General features: G+C 51.0%; 1 protein-coding gene across 1 annotated transcript; it reads left to right on the forward strand.

Annotated features, from left to right (window-relative positions):
• Positions 1–3,282: 3,282 nt before the first annotated feature.
• LOC123093758 (probable receptor-like protein kinase At5g24010) lies at positions 3,283–6,281 on the forward strand. The gene has a single exon (XM_044515803.1). It carries the CDS (start codon positions 3,464–3,466, stop codon positions 6,071–6,073), a length of 2,610 nt encoding a protein of 869 aa, XP_044371738.1. The 5' UTR covers positions 3,283–3,463; the 3' UTR covers positions 6,074–6,281.
• Positions 6,282–12,153: the final 5,872 nt, after the last annotated feature.

A 12,153-nucleotide genomic window follows, 5' to 3' on the forward strand; every position in this document is an offset into this window, starting at 1 on the left:
CCGCGTCAAGCCTACGATGTTCCGGCCGAGTCTCATAGGTCGTGAACCCACACCACTCAACCCCCACTGCAGAGTACCACCGATCATCACCGACCGATGACGAGTTTCAAGCTTCCATCGGACCACTAGGCTCCAGTCCGAACTGCATGTCACTCGCTTTTCCCCCTTGCTGAATAGGCTTCGATTCTATGGATTCTTACACCGTAGCCCCTCAATCCAGCTCCACCTTCAACATGACTCCATGGTAGATGATCAGTCCACCCTCGCGCGTCGTCGACTTCAAGCTCTGTGCGTACATCACCTTGAATCAATCCCGCGCCATAGTCTTGTCGAAGCCACACAAGCCCTCGGGGCATGTGCCACATGTTTCCACGCCCCACAAGTCGGTCACCATCAGCATCACACACCTATGTCGTCGTCGCCGATCCAACACCTTCTTCTATACCAACCGACTTGCGTTGATCCGTCAGACTATCTAGTCCGACCCAGCCGATCTCGTTCGACTGTACGACACACTCGAGGCTCCCATACCGTCTTCGGCGAATTCCCATCCATCACATGATACTTCCATCTCAGCTGTCACGACTTTCCGCAATACCTTCAAGCATCCCTATTGTGCCAACAGATTTTTTACTCTTGTCTGCCATAACCCAAGGTTTTCAGTTCCGATGAACTTCTCCACCTCAAAGCCGATGCCCGATGGCGTCATGATTCTTTGTATGGTTGACCTTGCGAAAATTAACCGAGCTTCTTTTCACGATGCCAAAGTACATAAGCAAACCAAATGTGATCACCTCCCAGTACTAGTAGCAATTCAACCAAAACAATGTTGGTTTTCACGTGGTGTAGCTCCTAGGCTCAACTCTCAATGATAGCTATTTGCTTTGTCAAATCCTTAGCCTTCCTGATGTACGCATATCCCTTGATAGACTTTTTCCTTGCCGATTGATCTGCCTCCGTCCGTGTCACACAAGGAATCGGTCCTTTTTTTGTTCCAAAACAAAACTCGTTTCGTTGTTTTGTAGCGCTTCCTGTGTGCTTCACCGGCCATCTGAACCTGCTCGCGTTGCCACGCCTTGCCCTGCCCACCTGCACGGGTCGCTACGGCTTGCCTGCCCAATGAGCCACCAGGCGCCAGCGATCTGAGCGCCCGCCTAGAGTACGCTCGCACCATCAATCCGTCGACCGACAGCCGCACGACTCTGCTGACGCCGTTGATTTCGATCACACCTCGCCGAGACTCTGAACAAATCGCTGCCAGCTTGCACGCATTACGCCCCGCTGCTTCCATCGATTTCTTCGGCCGCCGCTTTCGTCCGCTGATACACGATCGTCTCCCATGACGAACTAAATCAGCGAATCAACTCGGCTCAACGCAACAGCCTCTTCGTAACCTTGCTTATGATACCACTTGTTAGAATAAATCTGAGGCATGCCGTCGATCATCCGAGGACCAAGCAATCACACGAGCAGGACATCGAGATTTGTTAATGAGGTTCACCGATATGGCTACATCCCCGGTGCCTGACTACGGTAGGTCCTCCCCGTGACACCGTCACAATACCGCACACCGGCCACCCGGGCGCCGGCACACGCCGCCGGCTCCCCCTTGCACGCCTGTGCTATTATGCTGGCATAGGTTACATCGTGTGTCTACCCTCGCTATATATGAGAGGCCTAGGATACAAGTGTCCTACTAGGACACGACTCCATATCCTATCTAAACACAATACAACTACAAGTCCAACTGTAACCTACATTGTACACAATATTCGACGCAACTCCAACACCTCCCTTGAAGGAGTTGGAGCGGGAAGTCCAAAACTACTCTGTCCAAAGCCTTTCCCTAGTCTAATTTAATGACTACTCCTTTATCATCAGACTTGGCTACATAGTGGATCACTTTATGAGCAGTTATCACACTCTCTAAGATATATCTTCTTTTGATCAAGGCAATTGATTTTTGAACATTAGTCTATCCATTATAGGCCCTATCCTATTAGTGAGAACTTTAGTAAAGATTTTGAAAACACAATTAAGTTAGCCTATATGTCTAAACTTAGTCATGACAGAAGCATCTGGTTCTTTGGGAATTAGAGTTAGCATGACAAAGTTCAACCAGAATATATCTAGTTTGCTGGAGTGAAAGTCAGCAAACATAGCTAGAAGGGAACTCTTGATTAGGTACCATAATTTCTGGTAGAAGAAGAAAGGGAGGCCATAAGGACTAGGTGCTCCATCAGAGAAATTTGCAGAAAGCATCTCATTCTCCTAAGAGAAATATGGTAGCAGAAGAGTAGGACCAGGTGCTTCTTTTGGTAAACACTTTCACGGTTTCACCTCACTTTATAAATAAAGCAACCATCATATAACAAGTCCAAGTGCAATAAAAATAATAGACATGCTGGACAACAACGCAAACATGCCCAAGAATGAAAAGAAAATGTGATAAAAGGCTCACTGAAGCCAACTGATCAAGGACTAGAAGGTGAAGCGAGTCGACGACCTGCCACTATGAAATCATCAATCAATGCAATCTAGCCGAGCTCTGTCCTGGTAGCACCACTGCTTAGTCAAGGTTGCAGGAGGCGGCACGATGAGTCACACGCTCCATGACAGTCTTCGTTTTTTGCTTCTTGATCACATCAATCATTTCGTTTTCGTGTTTTTGTTTTTGCTTTTCGTGGGAATACCGTTGCACATCTAAGTGAGTGGATCAAGCATAAAAAGGAGAAAGGAAAAGAACAAAGAAAATATCCACATGAATCTTCGCGTAAGATCAATGATATACTTCCTCCGTTTCTAAATGTAAGTCTTTATAGAGATTTCACTATGGACTACATACGGAATGAAATGAGGGAATCTACACTCAAAATGCATCTATATACATCCGTATGTGGTTCATAATGAAATCTCTATAAAGACTTATATTTAGGAACAGAGGGAGTAGGATTTAGATGTGCAATACTTATGGCACATTTAGATGTGCTTTAGCAAAACTGTTGTAACAAAGAACAATTCATCAAGAAAAATGAATTGATTTTAGGAAGCATTTCCTTCAAGTAACATCGACCATAGAGCAATCAATCATCCAGGAGTGAGAAAAATATCCAGGAAAACAACCAGCAGGAGTACTTTTCAGCTGAATGAATGAGTGCCACTTGATGATGAGTGGGGGAATTAACAGGAATTTTCAATGGCCCAATCACTCCAGCCGTGCACGCGCTGCCAAACACAAACGGGCACACCAATCCCATTCCCATCCTTGTCCACCTGCCAATTCATTCCAAGTCCAAGTCCACCTTCCCGCTGCCCGAGTCAACACACCACTCTGCACCTTCCCGCCGTGTTCCCTCCACCACCACCGCCCGCCGCCCGCCGCACTCGTGCTTATCCCCATGATCGCCTCATCTCCCACCACCACCCGCACGCCCAGCCACGGCTCCACTACCCCCTGAGCTGAATGGCCGTCCACGTCGTACCACCCCTCCTCCTCCTCCTCGCCACGGCCCTCCCGTACTCCGCCCTCGCCGTTTTCTCCCCGGATTTCTCCTTCTTCCTCGCGTGCGGCGCAGGCGCCGACGTCACCTTCCCGTCAGACAACCCCACGCGCACCTTCGTGCGGGACGACGGCTACCTCTCGCAAGGGCGTCCCGCCGCGGTGTCTGCAAACGCCAGCTCCGGCGCGGCCTCCAACCCTCTGTACGCCGCCGCGCGCGCCGACAGCTCGGCCTTCTCCTACCGCCTCGCGTACCCCGCCACGGCGGGCGCGTCGTCGTTCCTCGTCCTGCGCCTCCACTTCTTCCCGTTCGTCCCCGCCTCCTCCTCCACCAGCCTTTCCTCCGCGCGCTTCACCGTCTCGGTCCTCGACGCCTACGCCCTGCTGCCCGCCTTCTCGCCGCCGGCCGACGGCGTCGTCAAGGAGTTCTTCGTCCCGCGCGGCGGGTCGAAAGAATTCACCATCAGGTTCAGCCCGGACGCCGGCTCCTCCGCTTTCGTCAATGCAGTCGAGCTGTTCCCAGCCCCGCAGCAGCTGCTGTGGAACGGCTCCAACTCGGTGGTGCCGGTGGGCGTCCTGGGGAACGACGACTTGGCCCAGTGGCAGCTGGACGCGCTGGAGACGGTGTACCGCCTCAACGTCGGCGGGCCCAAGGTGACCAGGGAGAACGACACGCTCTGGCGGACGTGGCTCCCCGACGGCGCCTACCTCTTCGGCGCCCCCGGGCAGTCGGTGGTGAACAACACCTCCAGCCCGATCATCTACAACCCGCCGAACACAAGGGAGGTGGCACCGGACGTGGTGTACAGGACGCAGCGCGCGGCGAACGTGACGGACTTCCTGCGGGCGACAACGCCGGGCCTGAACTTCAACGTCACGTGGACGTTCCCGGCGGAGGCAGGGTCCCGCTACCTCGTCCGCCTCCACTTCTGCGACTATGAGGTGGTCAGCTCCGTCGTCGGTGTTGGCATCGTCTTCAACGTCTATGTCGCGCAAGCCATTGGCAGCAGAGACCTCGCGCCGAATGCTCAGGCGACTCAGCCGAACGAGCCCTTATATCTTGACTACGCGGCCACGGCGCCGAGAGCTGGGAACCTCACCGTCAGCATTGGCACGTCGTCGAAAAGCAGCGGGGGCGGCATACTGAACGGGCTGGAGATCATGAAGCTGCAATCCGTCGACCTGAGCTCGCCGGGGTCGCATGCCCTGACGAAGAGAAGCATCATCATCATCGTGCTCGCGACGGTGCTCGGCGCCGCCGTCCTTGCGTGCGCGGTGCTCTGCTTTTTCGTCGTGCGGCGGAGGAAGCGCAGACAGGTGGCGCCGCCGGCGTCGAAGGAGGATAAGGAGAGCACGCAGCTGCCGTGGTCACCGTACACGCAGGAAGGCATCTCCGGGTGGGCCGACGAGTCGACGAACCGGTCCAACGAGGGCACGACCGCCAGGATGCAGAGGGTGAGCACCAAGCTGCACATCTCGCTGCCGGAGCTCAAGGCCGCCACGGACAACTTCCACGAGCGCAACCTCATCGGCGTCGGCGGGTTCGGCAACGTGTACAAGGGCGCGCTCTCCGACGGCACGCCCGTGGCGGTGAAGCGCGCCATGCGCGCCTCCAAGCAGGGCCTGCCGGAGTTTCAGACCGAGATCGTGGTGCTGTCCGGCATCCGGCACCGGCACCTGGTGTCGCTCATCGGCTACTGCAACGAGCAGGCGGAGATGATCCTGGTGTACGAGTACATGGAGAAGGGCACGCTGCGGAGCCACCTGTACGGCTCCGACGAGCCGGTGCTGTCGTGGAAGCAGCGGCTCGAGATCTGCATCGGCGCCGCCAGGGGCCTGCACTACCTGCACAGCGGCTACTCGGAGAACATCATCCACCGCGACGTCAAGTCCACCAACATCCTCCTCGGGACCGACGACGGCGGCAGCACCGGCGGCGGCGCGATCATCGCCAAGGTGGCCGACTTCGGGCTGTCGCGCATCGGGCCATCGCTGGGGGAGACGCACGTCAGCACGGCGGTGAAGGGCAGCTTCGGGTACCTGGACCCTGAGTACTTCAAGACGCAGCAGCTCACGGACCGCTCCGACGTCTACTCCTTCGGCGTGGTGCTCTTCGAGGTGCTCTGCGCGCGCCCGGTCATCGACCAGAGCCTCGACCGCGACCAGATCAACATCGCTGAGTGGGCCGTGAGGATGCACGGGGAGGGGAAGCTCGACAAGATCGCCGACGCCAGGATCGCGGGTGAGGTGAACGACAACTCGCTGCGCAAGTTCGCCGAGACGGCGGAGAAGTGCCTCGCGGACTACGGCGCCGACCGCCCCTCCATGGGCGACGTGCTGTGGAACCTCGAGTACTGCCTCCAGCTGCAGGAGACACACGTCAACAGGGACGCCTTCGAGGACAGCGGCGCCGTCGCCACGCAGCTCCCCGCCGACGTCGTCGTGCCGCGCTGGGTGCCGTCGTCGACGAGTCTGCTCATGATGGACGACGCGGACGAGACGGGACTGAGCATGACCGAGCTCGCCGACAGCCAGGTCTTCTCCCAGCTCAACGCTCGCGGCGAGGGACGATGATCCATCCATCCACCACTTCATGCACCAATCTCTTGTGCAGTCTGTCTGTACCACTAGATCTAGTAGAAGATGTTCTCTGAATCAACAACGAACAACACGATTCAGCATTGATTTGGAGGCGACGAATGAAATGAAACCATTGTTGATGCTCCTCCACAGCTCTCAAACATGTGTAATTGTCTACAATAATTTGTAGTTCCACGTACTATCGCGATTTTTAGGCTTCTGCTTTTTATTTCAAAAAATATTAGAATGCCAAGAAAACTTAATCTCGCCCACACGCATTGATCAACGTCGATTTGAGTTTGCACGAATCTTGGCATGTTTTGCCAGATTTTTTATGCCACATAGGATTGGATTGGTGTGTGTGCATTCATCCGGTCGCCCACACGTCCATTTCCACACGCGGAGGTGCTGGTATGTGGGCGTTTAGCAGTTCACCCACACGTCAGTTTTCAGCGCACGCAGAGGGGCTGGTGTGTTGGCATTTATTAGTTCGCCCACACGCCCGTCTCCTCTCCCACACCTAAAGCTATCAGTTGCCATGTGTTTTGCAGGGTACATGGTAACTGTCCTAGTATGTTTGTAAGCAGATGACAACTCTCTCTTTATCCGAACATGTTTTTTTTCATGTCTTTTTTAGTGCTACATGACAACTGCCTAGTGTTTACCAGATGGCAACTCCTAAAGATATCACCGCGCCCACACGCCCGTCTCCTCTCCCACACCCAAATCTGTCAGTTGCCATGTGTTTTGCAGGGTACATGGCAACTGTCCCTAGTATGCTTGTAAGCAGATGGCAACTCTCTCTTTACTCGAACATGTTATTTTGCCATGTTTTTTGTTGTGCTACATGGCAAGTGCCTAGTGTTAGTAGGTGACAACTCCTAAAGTTTTCAAATCATGGCAACTGTAGTAGACCAGACCACACATGGCAACAGCTGCAGTTGTCCAAGAAATGACATCTGGCACTTGACCTGATATGGCAACTGCAGTTGAGCAGCCATAACAACTGTAGTTGTCCGACATGGCAACTGTACTTCAGTAACATGGCAAATGCAGTTAAACGAACATGAAAGAAGGTCCGGACCATGGCAACTGCAGGGCTGCGTGGTGACTGTCACGTGGGACAAACGGGACCATGAGGTAGGAGGCCTAACGTGGCCAAATTCACTGTTTTGACCCTTTTTCGTTAGTTTAGCACGATCTGACCCTATGTGCAAAAGTTTTTCGGATGTGACCCTTTTCCTGCCGCCATTGTCTATGGCGGTAGGGTAACACACCCTACCGCCAAGGCCTTTGGCGGTAGGACTTACCTGCAGCATTACTTTCATTTTTTGTAGAAAGACCCCTACCGCCGCAGTTGATGGCGGTAGGACGTGTAACCCTACCGCCATAGCCTATGGCGGTAGGGTCCTTTTTGCAAAAAATGATTTTTTTATTGCATGTGTGCCCTTATTATAATTACATGTATGCCCCTACCGTCAAAGACCATGGCGATAGGATCCTTTTCACACCGAACGGGCGTGACGATGTAAGTAAGTCCTACCGCTAAAGTCCTTGGCGGTAGGGTGTGCTACCCTACCGCCAAAGACAATGACGGTAGAAAAAGGGTCAGATCCAAAAAAAAGTTACACATAGGGTTAAATTGTGCTTAAGTTCAGGAAAAGGGTCAAAACAGTGAATTTGGCCGCCTAACGTAAGGACATGTGGGCGTTATCTATTTTGCCCACACATATGCGTGTGAGAGGGACAGCGAGGCAAAAAAAGACGTGTGAGTATTACTTGTTTTGCCCACACGTAGAGGTATGGGTTGGTTCTCTTAAACACCACACAAAACATGTGGTCAGACCCTTAATGCCCACACGTGTGGGCGTTATCGGCATCCTTGTTTTTTATCAGGCAAATACCAGAGCCAAATTTCTTTTGTTTTCATCAAACATCACGATGGTATACCTCTGAGCACAGCACATGTAAAGCTGATTACACAAAATACAAGAACCAAACCACAACATATGTGAAAATAAAAATAAATATAAAAAACAATAATTTCATGGAGAAATATAAAACAAGATTGCTCCTATGCTTCTACACGGGTGTTCAAGTGACCCATTTGGACATTCCTGCTGCAAGTGGCAACTCATGCAACAGTGTTTGGTCCACAATGTAATTTACAAATTTATGATATTGCCACATCTAAGCAGCCAAAGCATGGCATCACTAGAATGAGAGCTCTCTGGTTGATTAGGCTGTGAAAACCGCGTGGGGCTAACTTATCATTCGGTGTGAGAAGTAGACTTACCGCCTTGGCCAAATATGCTTTACGCGTGTCTTGTGTTTGGCCCGTTGAGGAGGCCGATACGGATAGCTGCATCTCTCCCGATCCTCTCTCTCTCCCTTCACGATAGATTATTGGCTGCCGTCGACAACTCCAGTCTCCGCCTCCTGCCACCGCCAGCATATACTCCTTCCCGTGCGCCGCTCCGATGCCCTATTGCCACTCTAGGCCCCAGTTCGAGGCTCCTTCACTGTACCCGACTCAACTCGGCCACGCCCTGACAATCGACAAGACGGCGCACAGTCCCCCTAGGCACGCGGGGCCCGCACCTAGGGAAACCCGGCAAACGACAGGCTCCCCAACGGGTCCTAGCCCGGGTCCTCAGACGCTAACGACCCGGACCCACGAACTCGTAACATTACCATTGTATCCTTGGGGGTTGGCCTATAAAACCCCCAGGAGCCCTCGCATACACGGGCAGACAAGCAGAAGAGAGAAGCAGTAAGCACACATAAAACTAGCCACCGATCAGTAGAACGCACCAGGGAAGAAGGAGCAGCCTAAGCCTTGGCCAGCCTTCCTTCTTCCTCCATATAGCTCAAGGAGCAACCTTGTACTATTACATATCAACCACACTCGGCAGGATTAGAGGTGTTATCTATCCGGAGAACCCTGAACCTGGGTATGTTTTGCGTCCCGCACTCGCTCATGCCAACCCCGTCTCTGGAGCCCACCAGTGCCCTCGAGCCTCCTCCTCTCTTTAGCCATCCCATGGCATCTGTCGTGCGCCCATCACGACACATATGGATGAGCAATCTGATATATGACGCCAACCATCAGCGCAATTGAATAGGAGGTATTCCGTGGGATCAACCCCATGGATGTAATTAACCGGATGCTTGCAAACGCACCAGGAATCAGCGAAGTACACAATCATCTTCGGTCAGATACTCCTTAAGCGCGACGCAGAAGGTAGAAGGATAAATTCTCATGAAACTTGTACAATGTATTTGTATTTCGTATATGTATTTGTCCATTATTTTTTCTATGTATTTATTTCTTGTTTTCATAAAACAAGTGGCACGCCCGCAATATTTTTTACTTGTATGCATTAGGCAATACCCTCCCTAAAAAGGGGAGCGGCGCGTTTCTTTTTGGCAAAACACATGCATCTTAATGATTATTGATTCCATTTTGTTGCTAGTAGTGAGACCTTGAATCATTTTTGGTCTTTTACCAATTAACACGTGCATATGGTCGTATACACCATTGAGGGCGTATGAGACTTTTTATATTTTAATTGCACAATTCCTTGACTGAGATTACTTCCATCCTACGCCTCTCACAGATTAATAAACATACCCTCATCTTAATCATTGGGTGGCTTGCAATCTTGTGCTCGTAATTTTTCTATTATTGTACTTTTAATCATGCAAAGCAAAGAGGTCCACGATCATGTTATTAATGAACGAATGTAATGTGAGTGAAAGTTCTCGTCGTGGAAAAACCTATCTTCAAAAGTTGCAATTCCTGGCGAACCAAAGGTCGCGTTCTGCTTCGGATTATGCTAAATTGGTTAGGCACCATACATCTGTGTGCTTTCATACAAACTAATTAAGGGCCCTTTTGGTTCAAAGCATTTTCACATCTTCTGACCTAACTCTATTCCGCTAATTTACTTCAGTGAAGATCAGCAATGGTCGTTCCATCTCCTTTACAAGATGTGTGGTTGATTGACATGCATCTTGCTAATTACTTCAGTCATCATGTGTCTGAGAGGAGACGATCTATGCCTAGACCTACACCCTAGGATTTCCACCGTAGCACTCAACGAACTTAATGGCTTGCGCTTGCGTGCAATTTTTGTTTATTGTCTCCTTGAACTCGTAGGAAAACGACAATCGCACTAGTCGCCTCGACAATAGATCTCTCTCGGCGTTATCAACATATGATGTAGTTTTCATGGAAAAGCCGTTGGACCCCTCCTCTCCGCTCACTTGGAGGAATTACGCCCCAAATAGGTGCAAACTATTCATTTGCCTTGCTTCCAAAGGCAGGCTATTCCTTGTTGTTGTATTTAAACCCTGTATGATGTCTTCTCATATTGCCTTGTAAACGACATCACTACAAGAATCTTGTTAATCCATGACGGATTCGTCCCGTCACAGAACAGTGCAAAACCGTCAAGGAGGGCGGTCCATGACGGATTTGGAATCTGTCATGTATATCGCGTCATAATTGGACAACTGCACCACCATGACGGATTCTGGCCGTCACCAAACAATCCATAGGCCCCTCCGGCCCGCTCCAGGCCCGGTCCTCTATGACAGACTAATCCGTCATGGACTGACATAACGTTGTACCAACATGGATCCGACATGACATCTACGTGGACCTGACGTGGCATCCTGCATAGCCATTGGCCTAATTATTTCTATCTAACCAGGCCCATTATCTCATTTAGAAACATTAAAACCGAGCATCTTTCCAACCCTCTCAGGCTATTAGCGTTCTTAGCCATCCGATCATCACTTTTAGGCATTTTGGTCCGTCCCATTAGCTCTGGATCGCACTTATGCTCGCTAACCGTATTAGGCCGCTACTCCGGTGACTATTTTGGACGTCTCTTGTTTAATTGGGCCTTGTGGGCTTAACTATGTTGTGCATCCGCTCGTCGTACCCCGCACCTCTGCCCCTTGCTATCCCTCCCTCTTCTCTAGTGCCGCACCCATCACCGTCGTTCTCCTGCCCTCGCAAGTCGCAACCCTGATTGGCGCTGTCATCTGGGGTCACTCCGTTCCTCGCGACCGATCTCCTCTTCCGCTCCATATATCCGCTCCCCCAGCAAGCGAGATCTAGAGGTCTCCACCGACATCGTCCTCCATATTGCGCTACGGGCACCGGCCAAGGTATTTAATCCAACCAATAAGGGTCTTCACACATCGCTGCCATTAGGAGTTTAGGACTATTTTTGTTGGTTGCGGTTGATGAATTTATTTGCTATGGCAGTCTTTTGTTCCCACATCGCCTTCCCCTCTCTAGCCAATCTCATCTCGGCGCCGCCAACCTCACCGAGATCCCGATGCTAACCCCAGCCGAGGTCAAGGTACCGGGGAGAACCTGCCGGTGCCCAGCGCGATGGAACAGTTAGCCGCACAAGCCGTGAAGGACGGACGACACCTGGCCTACGCTGAGTATGGATCGCTCAAAGGAGAGTGGGTATGGTTCAATGTCATCTTCTTCCACGGGTGTGCCAACTAGCTCCTCGACAACATCCGGGCCTAACAGGTCAGCCATGATTCTCGGATTTTTGGTTTGCTGTTATCCCATTGAAAGATGTAGTTTTTCTAGACAGTCAGAGAATTATTCAGTTACTAAACTACTTTTTATCTGAATTTCTAGGTGTTTAGGTGGACAGGTCACTGGTGAATTGCGTCTTTGTATCTAAATTGCTGAAGTCAAGAAATGAGAATACTATACCTGTAATGCTTTACTAAATACTAAAATAGAAAAATACTATCTCTGAGTTAATAAGAAACACTGAGATAAACTGAGCACTGGAGCCATACTAACACAGACCCACGATGAATGAGATGTGAGCCAAGTCTTGATACACATGAAGTTAGAGTCACCCAGCTTAGACAATAGGATTCCTTTTTTCTCCTTTTCTTTTGTTTCCCAGGATGGATATTCCACCATGCACTGTATTTAACCAATCTACATGATTGACCATGTTTAACCAAGTTGGTTAATATCATTAAGTGGCTTTTGGTTTTCTTTCAGTTTATTAGGCATGGACCCA

Source organism: Triticum aestivum, chromosome 4B, assembly GCF_018294505.1.
Source record: "Triticum aestivum cultivar Chinese Spring chromosome 4B, IWGSC CS RefSeq v2.1, whole genome shotgun sequence".
Taxonomy (NCBI): domain Eukaryota; kingdom Viridiplantae; phylum Streptophyta; class Magnoliopsida; order Poales; family Poaceae; genus Triticum; species Triticum aestivum.